Below are 12,874 nucleotides of genomic sequence, written 5' to 3' on the forward strand. Positions count from 1 at the left end.
ATAATACAAAACAAGATGTTTACTCCCTTCCTTGTAAGTCCAATGGTCCCACAGTAAATATCCACGGTGAATGGGAACCTTTTGAAACTCCAAAAAGGCGCATATGCCCCTCCCTCATACAGAAAGATTTTTCTGCAGCCGTTTGGCTGGCGTGATGCGAAAAATAAACGTATTAATCCGCAAAATCAGCTGAATCCTTCGTCCTCATACACAACAGTACGCTGTATAGTGAAGAGGACGTCTTCTACCGTACACGTCACAGCGCCCTCCTCCTCAATGCAAGACCGAAGCCGGAAGTCACTCATTTTCATGGCGCGGGATTCAAAAAACTAAATAAATATAGCGATCGCTTCCACACACATCCAAGCGGTCCATATCATTCAGGAGCATAAAATACCGCGTGTATTAGGAAATAAACATGCTTTTTCGTGTCACATGCACTTTAAGTCAGGTGTGTGCCCACTCACTGATGAGTAGTTTAAAGCTGCTCTGCCCACTATAAAACACATCTGGTAAGAATTGTCTTGATGAGAAGCATTGACTGATGAGCATCATGGCTTGGTCAAAAGAGCTGTCTGAAGACCTACTATCAAGAATTGTTGATTTGTATAAAGCTGGGAAAAGATACAAAACCATCTCTAAAAGTCTGGTTGTTCATCAATCGACAGTCAGAGAAGTCTACAAATGGAGAGAGTTTGGCACTCTTGCTTCTCTCCCAAGAAGTGGCCGTCCACCAAGGATGACGCCAACAGTTCAGCGCAGAATATTCAGAGAGGTAAAAAAAAAAAAAATAGTGTGTCTGCTAAAGACTGACAGAAATCACTGGCAAAGTCCAATGTCTCTGTGCACACATCAACTAGACGTAAAACTGGCCAAGAATGGTGTCCATGGGGGGACTCCACTGAGGAAGCCACTGCTGTCTAAAAAACATTGTTGCATGTTTAATGTTGGCAAAAAGGCACTTGGATACTCCACAGAAGTTTTGGCAAAATATTTTGTGGGCTGATGAAACCAAAGTTGAATTGTTTGGGAGTTACACATAATGTAATGTGTGGAGGAAAAATGGAACAGGTCACAAACATCAACACCTCCTCCCCACCGTGAAGCATGGTGGAGGGAAGCATCATGATTTGGGGTTGTTTTGGTTCCTCAGGGCCTGGACAAGTTGCAATCATTCATGAATTCAAAAGTTTATCGGGATGTTTTGCAGGAAAACCCGAGGTCATCTGTCAGAAAGTTCAAGCTAAAAAGAGGATGAATGCTGCAACAAGACAATGATCCAAAACACAGAAGTAAATCAACTTCAGAATGGTTGCAGAAGAACAGAATACACGTTCTGAAGTGGCCAAGTCAAAGTCCAGACTTGAACTTTATTTTTTTGCCAGACATCCCAGGAATTTGACTGAACCACAGCAGTTTTGTAGAGAAGAGTGGGCCAAGATTAGTCCTGATCGATGTGCCAGATTGATCTGAAGCTACAGGAAGCGTCTGGTTGAAGTTATTGCTGTGAAAGGGGGGGCCACAAAATATTAAATGTGACGGTTCACTTACTTATGATTCCCCCTTCTGTCATTGTTTGCATACTATATTCATTAAAATATGAAAACCTATAACTGTTTGAGTGGTTTTAGTCAACGCAAACACTGTTTTCTCATCTGTGTGATTTTAACAAAGATCAGATCACATGTGATGGTGATTTTATGCAGAAATGTGAGAAATTCCAAAAGGTTCAGATACTTTTTCATACCACTGTGCCTTCTGCACTCGGGGATAAAAGTGGAAGAATCATCATTTGACTGACACTATGGTTTTATTTTGTTTATTTTTTTAACATTGCCGAGACTAAACATAGGGGGGTATAATATTGTCGAGGTGGTATTCTAGATGCTTAATTCAGTTCGTGTAAATCAACCTATTTTCATTAAGTGGAGTGGACATTTGTAGTTTTCAGTGTAAACTCAGTGACAATACAAAACTTCAATAACTTCTATAGTAATGAACAAAAAAAGGTGTTTTTGCAGACCAATTGCATCACTCGAAAGTTCCTCAAACTTGGAAGCGATCATCTGTCTTTGAACTTGAGGTAGAACAGAACCTTCTTTCGTGACTCCCAGCCACCGGCTTGCTTGATGCAATGGTCCATTTTGGAAACGAGGGTTATTACCACCGATATCATTTTTTGTGAATCAGTGAAAACGGGTTGCCCAATAAGAATTTATAAATGAAGCCACAATCTAGCCCAGTCTACTAAGGCCAATGACAAAAATAAGAACAGGCAAGTGATCATGGGCAAACTGCATGTACACACTGGATTCTTTCCAATTGAATAGCTTAACTTTGTTGGTTCATAACAATAGAGCCTTATTAATTAGGAAAAATTAGAAGCTAAAACCCAGTGGAAGGCTGTAACAACACAACAAACCTTATATACAAAAAACATGACAAGACCGAATGAAAAAACAACTGTAACAATCACTAATGCTTGTAAAATTAATAATATGCCCCTGTTCTCCCATCCATTACTGTACACCCACCAGTACCTCATGCTGACGGATTTCCGTCACTACGATGGAGAACTTTAACTCATGTGTACTTCGTATTATCACGACATGATCACCATCGCTATCATTATGATATGCAGTTGAAGAGCAGTAGCGACTATGAAAATGTTTCTTTTCTCTCTTCATCGTGTGTAATAGGAAAAGCCAAAGCATCTCATGATGATGCAGTAGTTTTTCACCACTACAAACCAAAACAAATATATCTAAGAGGCTGTTTACATGGTGACTCTCTGAGAATAAGAAAAATTTCAAATTTGCATTTATATGGGCCCGTCTCCATTCGAACAATGTTGCAATTTCACATGAAAATGACGTAGTATTCATGCCAGGCCCTAGGGGGCAGTGCAGATTTACAAGGCGACAACGAATGATACACTTTGACCCCAACAAAGTTCCTCAGCCTGGAAAAAAATTGCCAGCCCACTTGAAGCAATGGCATTTTTCTTTTGTTCAAAAAGGCACAAAATTGGAAACGTTCAACATATTTAATTTAAAAATATTATTAAAACAGTAAATTAAAGCCGATATTCCACCATATTTGCTGTTTTAATGTTTTGTAGCACCGCTGCGCACGCCCAATGTGACGTGTACGAGTGCTGACGATATCGGCGCGGTCTCGCGCCGTGGGAGCCTTTGATATGCATGCGGAGGAAACCCGCCTCAACCCCCCGCAATCAAATTCTTCCACTTTGGAGGCAGGATTCAGAATTTGTTGTCTTCGCCTTCCATCTTCGCCGACACCATATGCACGCAAGGCCACTCCACAACACAGTCATTGCGTCTTCGTTTCTCAGAGTCGCCATGTTAACTGCCCCTAAAAGACGAGAACGCACACCTTCCGAAACTCCCAGGAGTGTAAAAAAGATTTGCTGTTGCTCCCCTACATGAAGCATCACTAAGTCCTGCCTCACGTCAGTTGATATCGAACTGGGAATTAAAGTGGGAATTTAATTAAAACCATAAAAGACCAGACTGACTTGCCCTGTATCTTGAACATGGCGGGAGACAGATTGGTTTGCTGGACTTCTACTGAGCATCCGGACCCCTTAAGTCATCTGGACTGGTTTATTGTGTGTTCAAGAGAAAGAACCAAGCAAGATGAGGCAGCATTTAGGTATTACACTGCTCACCTATGGAACAAATTGTGCGCTCAAATGGTTAGCACTTTTAAAATCAGGGCTAGAAGCTCCTTTGTTTACAACAGCATATTCCAAAGCGTATTTCATTACGGTTCAAATTCGCAATGTATGACTTTTACCTACATTATATACCTGTGTTCTTATTACTAGAGATGGGAATTGATAGGATTTTTACGATTCCGATTCCATTATCGATATTGCTTAACGGTTCGATTCTTTATCGATTCTCTTATCGATTCTAATTTGGGGAATAAGAAGAACAAACGTTTTGATTGGCATCGAGTTTGTTTAATCAGACGTCACTACCTTACAAACTCACAACGAGGTCAAAAGAGGCCCAAAGCCTCAATGTTAACTGTGGCAATAAGTGGCAAATACACAAGAATGTGTAACATTTTACTAAAACATTTTTCTAATAGAAATATATATAGGTCATTGTTGTGCCTTTGGCAATATGTGTTAAAGTTTATTATTTACCATTATATTGAAATGCATGCCTTTTAGTTTTTATGTTGCTTTCACGCTCAAGTGGGGGCACCCTTGCGCTTTCTCACGCGAAGAAGAACGCGCTCACGTGAAAAAAAGCGCCCTTGCACGCGAAGAAGTGCAGCTTTGTAGCTGCCTACGTTCTTTGTTAATGTTTGTAAAATATCTACAGAGACAACATCTGTATGTATCTTCTTTTGTGTTGTGTGTTTCCACTGGCGATCGGGCACTTAAATCCAGTTGCGTAGTGGTTTGAACTTTGTGCTAATGCTAGCGAACGCATGCTAACCGTTTGTGTTATTACTGTATTAGCAGTAATAACTGCTAATACAGTAGCTTAGCTTCTCTAAGTTAACTTAGAACTCAATACTTTAAGTAAACTGGACTAATAATTTTCCCTAATCAGGGATCAAACCCAGGGCACCATCGTGGCAGAAAAGCATGCAGACGACTGAGCTAAACAGCCAGGCTGACTACCCATTTGCCAGCGCACAGTTGGTGAAGGCATCAGGAATGAGATCTAAGTACATCCCTTTTGGCTTATTTCTCACCAGCTACTCCTTTTATCTCCTTCCATTGTGGCTGTGAGGTGTCAAACAATTTGCATGATCCACAATCAAAGCCTTTTGTTTGTCTGGCCACATGGAGAAACAACAGCATGGCAGACAGACTGACACGTGCTGATAAACCACACCATGGGAGATCACTGTGACAAGTCTGTAGAGATGACTAATTTGACTTTTAGTGGATGTGTTCTAGTGTTGAATAAAATGATTGGACCTCATGCTACGTAACATGTCATGACTTGCCAATGCATACTTTTAGCATAACATGACTGTTTTTAAATTAACCCATTTTAACACTGCAGTTTCTATGCATTTTGTATGAAAACAAACAGTATAAACATTTAAATGGCCATGGTTAGAACCTCCATACTTCTGCTATGATAGTTATCATTTAGAGGAACGATAAAACAACTTTTACAAATGTGCCATAATCCCATTAAATAGTAACAATAGCAATCAATTTTAGTAGGAAAAATAGTAACTCACCTCCGTCGGAGACTGCAGTAGACTGTAAAAAAACACAGAGATACATGGATTAGTATCTCTCCTCATCACAGTTAAGATGATACACAGTCAAACACAAGATCATACAGTGAAGTGACGCCCAACAGGCATCTGGCCTGAACACACACACTCGTGACGGCATGAAGGTACACTTTCCACAGGATCTGACACAGACTCACACATCACAAATGATTCAGCCAGTGGAAGTATCTGAGAACTGGATGTGCCTGCTCTGCAAGAACACCTCCCTAGACGGGTGGTGCTTACAGTGAGTCTGAGTGTTCGGATTAAATTACCTAACAGTGAAGCGCGATTTAAGGTAAGTGTATGTCTCACGAAGATAAGCACATACAAAAATGAACAGTCACACTGCAGGACAGAAAAAGCCATTGAATTAAACCAAATTTACCAATGGGAAATTCTGTGAAAAAATAAATAACCCTTTACCTAAAGAGATAATGTTCAGTTGAGAAAGATAAGGTCGGTATTTTTTTAATGGTCATTGTTACAGAGGTAATCGCTTAATACTAGTTGAAGTATACTGTAAAACTGAAGTTTTTCTCGTATTTAACCTTACATATCAAAAGTAAGGGTGATGTGCGCGACTCTCATTATTAATATTATTATTATTGTAACATCGGCAAGAAAGTCGCCACCTTCAGCTGGTTTTTAATCATTTATTTCAGAACTTGAGCAATACAGCATGGTAACTGTCCCCCAGAACTTGGAAAAAAAGTAAAAACTTCCCACTCTGCCGCACCTCTGTCACTTTCTCGTCAGTCAAGGTGCATTCAGGAACAGCATGCAAAACACAGCGGCCACAATAAAACCTGATTCGTTAGACATTAGTTAGTCATTATTACTAAATTATTGTATTACTGTTATTATGCCGATTTGTATTTATATTTTATTTGTTTTGCTATGTTTAATTGCCATTTGTAATTGTACCTGCAGTTTTTATTAAGGACTCAGTGTAGGTTTTTGGGCCGTGGAACAAATTTATCATTTTACAATGTATTCTTTTGGGAAAATCCCACTCAACATACGACCATTTCGACTTACAAACCAGGTCCTGGAACAAATTAAATTCTTATGTAGAGGTACCACTGTATATTATTCCCAAACTCTCGCATTTAGTGCACAATCATTAATAAAACAAACACACACCTTTACAAGATTTATTGCGTACTACAGTGTATTGTCATTAAAGGCATCTTCTGGAAATTTAATACCTACTGCAATTTTCCATTAAATTTAAGACAATTTAAAAACCTTGATTATCAAGATTTTGAATTTAAGACATTTTAAGACTTTTTAAGACCTGCGGGAACCCAGTTTGTGCACTGGTATGCTCACTCATCGAACGGAATTTCGTTTCATCTGTTGTCATCTTGTGAGAGCTGGTATCAATGACAAATAAAATCTGAATCTCTGGTAAATCACTTTTTTTTTTTTTTTTTTGTAAAAGATAATCATATTTTCGGTGCCAAAAAGGAAAAAACGCTGTGTGGAGATTTTTTTCTGCATGCAGGATAGAGGAAAGTCACGAGATGTATAACAGACAACTACAGTAAGTCTCGGTAGTTCTGCTACTTTTCCATTGAACTTAATCTTTCTTTACCTCACTAGCCTAAAATATTCAAGAGAGACCTTGCTGTCCTCCTGGGTTATCTTCTGTGATACATATATTAAACATGGATGTTAAGAAATAAAAAGGCGTAATTGGGAACCTCTACTGATTTGGCTGACCAGGCATGAACATTGCAACTCCGGGACCAGAAAATTGTTAGCCGAGTTAGACCCTTAGATTCATCACTGGCCTGTTTCACAGGTTCTGGCTCATATAAGCAACCAAAGACAAAAAAAAAATTGACTCGAACTCAATCCCTTCACTGTTCTTGTAAGGAATAGTTGTGGTTACTTCCCTCAGATTCACATGATCTAAGCCTGCCATCTGTTGATTTATACAGTAACCTGAGTATGTGGGAAACGCCTTAAGGAAAATCCTTAGATTCTTCCTAAAAAAAGTAAGGTGTCAGATGAAAACTATAGCACTGGAAAAAAAGGAGAAGAAGAAAAAAAGCACTCGTTTGTATACCGACAGAACATTAGGAAAGACAAGTTTGAATCAGGTAACATTAGTGTAAGGGTACCATTTTTTCCACAATGACCCAAATGCTTTCAGTTCCAACCACTTTTTTTTCTCCTGATACATAACTGTGTTTGAAACAGCACCTAATCAATCATCAACAAGACTGGGCTATCCCGCTTGGTCCATATAAAATTACAGAATTTTAGTCAAATCAATGCCTTCAACTTTGTGGGGAGAATTAGGGGAAGGCACCTTGCTCTTCCAGCATAACCGTGAGGCCAAAACGGGAAAGCATGGGTGGGTTTGGCAAAAACTAATAATAGCAATAATAATAAATTCTGCTGCTCAACTGACCTCATGGTGTGCACATAGTGACTTCATTTAAAACTTGTCTGTTTCCTCAGTCAAGCTGCAGGCTTCCCTGGCCATATTTTATCCTCTGTGTCTGCATTTTTTTATTTGAAATATCCTTTAAACTAGCAGAAAAAAGACATTTGATATGACTTAGTGGTAGTTGACTATTGTCAAAGTAGCACAAAGAGCAACACCTCACTTTAGATAATTGATCCCTTTGCTGATCATAGTCTCTTGCACACATTTCACTGTGGCATGTGTGTGTTTGCGTGTCTATGCATGTGTGTGTGTTTTCTATAGAAGAATTCTGTTCTATGCAGAGTGCATTCAAGCCCCCCCTCCAAACACCCTAATGTGATCACTTCCAGACGTGTGGTTTGGCCCCTATGGAGACCCCAAAGCTCCTCTTTTCCTCTTTTCCTTCCCTTCCTCCCCAAAATTTTTTCACGATGATTCATTTAGCGATTCTTTTCACTCACACCAGGCACAAATTTACAAATTAGCGACTTCTGTAGCACTGTCCCTTCAACTCAGATTTCATTTTTCTAACTTTTCTCCAATACATACAGGTTATTCAAAATCATCCTTTCATCCAAGGGATGCAATCACTGGAAAATGTACCTTTGCGCATGGAGACATACTGTAATTATACTAGATAAATATGTCAATACGGGTGTTTCTGCCTTTTTTGTCACTGTAATACTGCAACATTTTGTGCTGATATTACGTATTGTGAATATTTAAGATGAGCAGAAATAGTCCTGAAACAGCAAAAGACTAAATTTATGATAATGTATGTGATGCACCAGTATGTTTGGAATGAATGCATGACGTTGAAGGGGCAAAAAGGAAATGTGAGTCTTTTGCGTTTATAAAACCGTCTATTATTCCATACGTCCATGAAGTTGCCCACCCCACATCAGACGCAAATTTATATAAAAATAATATCGATCCTTTGTGCTACGTTTGTGCATGTTTGTGTTTCGTTTGTGCTGCTATTCTTTTTTAAGATATTACCAATTCTTTTACAGGTCAAATGAATATCTCAAGCCCCGAATGAGTGCCGTTTGTAGTGTAGTGTAGTTGTAAAATGTTGTACTAAATGGGGGGGCTTGAGATATTAATTTCGAGGGATGACGTGACTCGCAGCCTCCCATTTACTGCAAAATGGACCCAAAGGGGTGCCATTCGTTTGTGTTACGTTTGCGCTAGTTCTTGGTACACCCCTCTGTTATTGAAAGAGTTGGTACGCTCTGTCAGCCGCGACCTAGGGGCTGCGATCGACATCACTCGAAATTAATACAGAGGTATGAAAAAGTATTGGAACCTTTTGGAATTTCTCACTTTTCTGCATAAAATCACCATCAAATGTGATCTGATCTTTGTCAAAATCACACAGATGAAAAAACTGTCTTCTTTAACTAAAACCACCGAAACATTTATAGGTTTTCATATTTTAATTAGGATAGTATACAAACAATGACAGAAGGGGGGGGGAGTATGTGAACCATCACATTTAATATTTTGTGACAACCCCCCCCCCCCCCCGGCACAAATAACTTCAACCAGACGCTTCCTGTAGCTGAAGATCAGTGTGGCACATCGATCAGGACTAATCTTGGCCCTTTCTTCTCAACAAAACTCTTGTAGTTCAGTCAGATTCCTGGGATGTCTGGCATAAATCATTGTCTTTAGGTCATGCCAAAGCATTTCAATCAGGTTCAAGTGTGGACTTTGACTTGGCCACTCAAGAATGTCTATTTTGTTCTTCTGAAACCATTCTGAAGTTGATTTACTTCTGTGTTTTGGATCATTGTCTTGTTGCAGCATCCATTCTCTTTTTAGCTTCAACTGTCTGACAGACAGCTTCAGGTTTTCCTGCAAAACTTTTGAATTCATTCTTCCATTATTGATTGCAACTTGTCCAGGCCCTGAGGAAGCAAAACAGCCCCAAATCATGATGCTTCCCTCCACCATGCTTTACGGTGGGGAGGAGGTATTGATGTTTGTGATGTTTGGTTTCATCAGTCCACAAAATATTTTGCCAAAACTTCTGTGGAGTGTCCGAGTGCTTTTTTGCGAACATTAAATGAGCAACAATGTTTTTTTAGACAGCAGTGACTTCCTCTGTGGAGTCCTCCCATGAACACCAATTTGCCATAGTTTTACATATAGTTGATGTGTGCGCAGGGATTTTGGACTGTGCCAGTGATTTCTGTAAGTCTTCTGCCGACATTCTGGGGTTCTTTTTACCTCTCTGAGTATTCTGTGCCGAACTCTTGGCGACATCTTTGGTGGACAGCCAATCCTTGGGAGAGAAGCAACGGTGCCAAACTCTCTCCATTTGTAGACAACTTCTCTGACTGTCAATTTATGAACATCCACTTTTAGAGATGGTTTTGTATTATTTTCCAGCTTTTTAAAAATCAAAAATCCTTGATTGCAGGTCTTCAGACAGCTTTTTTTGACCGAGCCATGATGCACATCAGACAATGCCTCTCATCAAGACAATTCCTCCCAGGTGTGTGTTTTATAGTGGGCAGGGCAGCTTTAAACCACTCATCAGTGATTGGGCACACACCTGACTTAAATTGTTTGGTAAAAATTGGTTTCAATCTCTCTTTAAGTCTTCTTAGGCAGAGGGTTCACTTACTTATTTTTCCACCTTCTGTCATTGTTTGTATCCTATCCTCATAAAAATATGAAAACCATAAATGTTTGGGTGGTTTTAGTTAAAGCAGACATTGTTTTTACATCTGTGTGATTTTGACAAAGATCAGATCACATTTGATGTTGATTTTATGCAGAAATGTGAGAAATTCCAAAAGGTTCAGGCACTTTTTCATATCACTGTATCTCAATATCTATCAAACGATAGCAGCATAAATGAAAATTACAAATTACAGCACAAACGAGCACAAACCTAGCAAAACCTAGCACAAATGATTTGCACCATTGCGGCTCCATTTCGCCGAAGATGGGGGGGCTGCATGACGTCATCACTCGAAATTAATATCTCAAAAACAAAAGCAGCACACAGGACACTTTTAACAGCACAAACAAGCACATCTGTAGCACAAACGTTTGACATAATTTTTATATATACTTACAGTTGTGGTCAAAAGTTTACATACACTTGTGAAGAACATTATGTCATGGCTCTCTTGAGTTTCCAGTTATTTCTACAACTCTGATTTTTCTCTGATAGAGTGATTGGAACAGATACTTCTTTGTCACAAAAAACATTCATGAAGTTTGGTTCTTTTTTTACTTTATTATGGGTGAACAGAAAAAAGTGATCAAATCTGCTGGGTCAAAAATATAGATACAGCAGCACTAATATTTGGTAATATGTCCCTTGGCCATTTTCACTTCAATTAGGCGCTTTTGGTAGCCATCCACAAGCTTCTGGCAAGCTTCTGGTTGAATCTTTGACCACTCCTCTTGACAGAATTGGTGCAGTTCAGGTAAATTTGATGGCTTTCTGACATGGACTTGTTTCTTCAGCATTGTCCACAAGTTCTCAATGGGGTTTAAGTCAGGACTTTGGGAAGGCCATTCGAAAACCTTAATTCTAGCCTGATTTAGCCATTCCATTACCACTTTTAGTGTGTGTTTGGGGCAGGGCCGGCCCAAGCCATTTGGGGGCCCGAAGCAAAATAATGCAAAGGGGCCCATATTTTTGGCCAACCATTTCGTCACAGTGTACTGTGAAACCCATATATGCAATCCAACCCATACGTCCATATTTTGTATATTTATCAGATTTTGTTGCACTGCATACTTCAAACTTCTCACCCCAAATGATTGTCAGTACTTAAAGTAGATAGTGCCAAACCTTTTTCTAAAAGAGGAAAAAACGAAGTTAAGGAAGAACTTTTATTTTTTTTAAGCTTGTAATCTAGTATCAAAACTCAAAAACAAAATAGAATATAAATTAAACAATTGCTAGATTGGGGGGCCCCCTTGTGGTCAAGGGCCCTAAGCAGCTGCATAATCTGCGTATAGGCTGGGCCGCCCCTGGTTTGGGGTAATTGTCCTGTTGGAACACCCAACTGCGCCCAAGACCCAATCTTCGGGCTGATGACGTTAGGTTATCTTGAAGAATTTGAAGGTAATCCTCCTTCTTCATTATCCCATTTACTCTCTGTAAAGCACCAGTTCCATTGGCAGCAAAACAGCCCCACAGCATAAAACTACCACCACCGTGCTTGACGGAAGGCATGGTGTACTAGGGGTTAAAGGCCTCACCTTTTCTCCTCCAAACATATTGCTGGGCATTGTGGCCAGACAGCTCGATTTTTGTTTCGTCTGACCACAGAACTTTCCTCCAGAAGGTCTTATCTTTGTCCATGTGATCAGCAGCAAACTTCAGTCGAGCCTTAAGGTGCCGCTTTTGGAGCAAGGGCTTCCTTCTTGCACGGCAGCCTCTCAGTCCATGGAGTTGCAAAACACGCTTGACTGTGGACACTGACACCTGTGTTCCAGCAGCTTCTAATTCTTGGCAGATCTGCTTTTTGGTGATTCTCGGTTGAATCTTAACCCTCCTGACCAATTTTCTCGCAGCAGCAGGTGAAAGCTTGCGTTTTCTTCCTGATCGTGGCAGTGACAAAACAGTGCCATGCACTTTATACTTACAAACAATTGTTTGCACTGTTGCTCTTGGGACCTGCAGCTGCTTTGAAATGGCTCCAAGTGACTTTCCTGACTTGTTCAAGTCAATGATTCGCTTTTTCAGATCCATGTATGTATATTTTTGACCCAGCAGATTTGATCACTTTTTCTGTTAACCCATAATAAAGTCATAAAAGAACCAAACTTCATGAATGTTTTTTGTGACAAAGAAGTATCTGTTCCAATCACTCTATCGGAGAAAAATCAGAGTTGTAGAAATAACTGGAAACTCAAGAGAGCCATGACATTATGTTCTTCACAAGTGTATGTAAACTTTTGACCACAACTGTACGTCTAATGGAGGGCCAACTTCACTGAGGTTTATTCCATCACAGTATTTGAAAATCCACAACAATTTTTAGTTAAACAGTGATTGATGATAGTTTGTGCGCTATAATCACACTGGGAGCCAGAGGAAAATACTTGAATACGCCATTAAACTGTACCTCTTTGGTTCTCCACAGTTTTCTCACTCTACTACAAAATGGGGTTGCCTCC

At 39.7% G+C, this 12,874-nt stretch overlaps 1 protein-coding gene across 3 annotated transcripts in view; it reads right to left on the reverse strand.

The window, feature by feature from the left end:
- Positions 1 to 12,874, reverse strand: part of rgs12b (regulator of G protein signaling 12b) — a 139,295-nt gene that overhangs the window by 48,057 nt on the left and 78,364 nt on the right. For all 3 annotated transcript variants that reach the window (XM_057842719.1, XM_057842720.1, XM_057842721.1), the window contains exon 6: positions 5,239 to 5,260. In XM_057842719.1, the coding sequence (XP_057698702.1) occupies positions 5,239 to 5,260 (22 nt within the window). The remainder of the gene's footprint in view (positions 1 to 5,238; positions 5,261 to 12,874) is intronic.

This window comes from Corythoichthys intestinalis, chromosome 8, assembly GCF_030265065.1.
Source record: "Corythoichthys intestinalis isolate RoL2023-P3 chromosome 8, ASM3026506v1, whole genome shotgun sequence".
NCBI classification, from domain to species: domain Eukaryota; kingdom Metazoa; phylum Chordata; class Actinopteri; order Syngnathiformes; family Syngnathidae; genus Corythoichthys; species Corythoichthys intestinalis.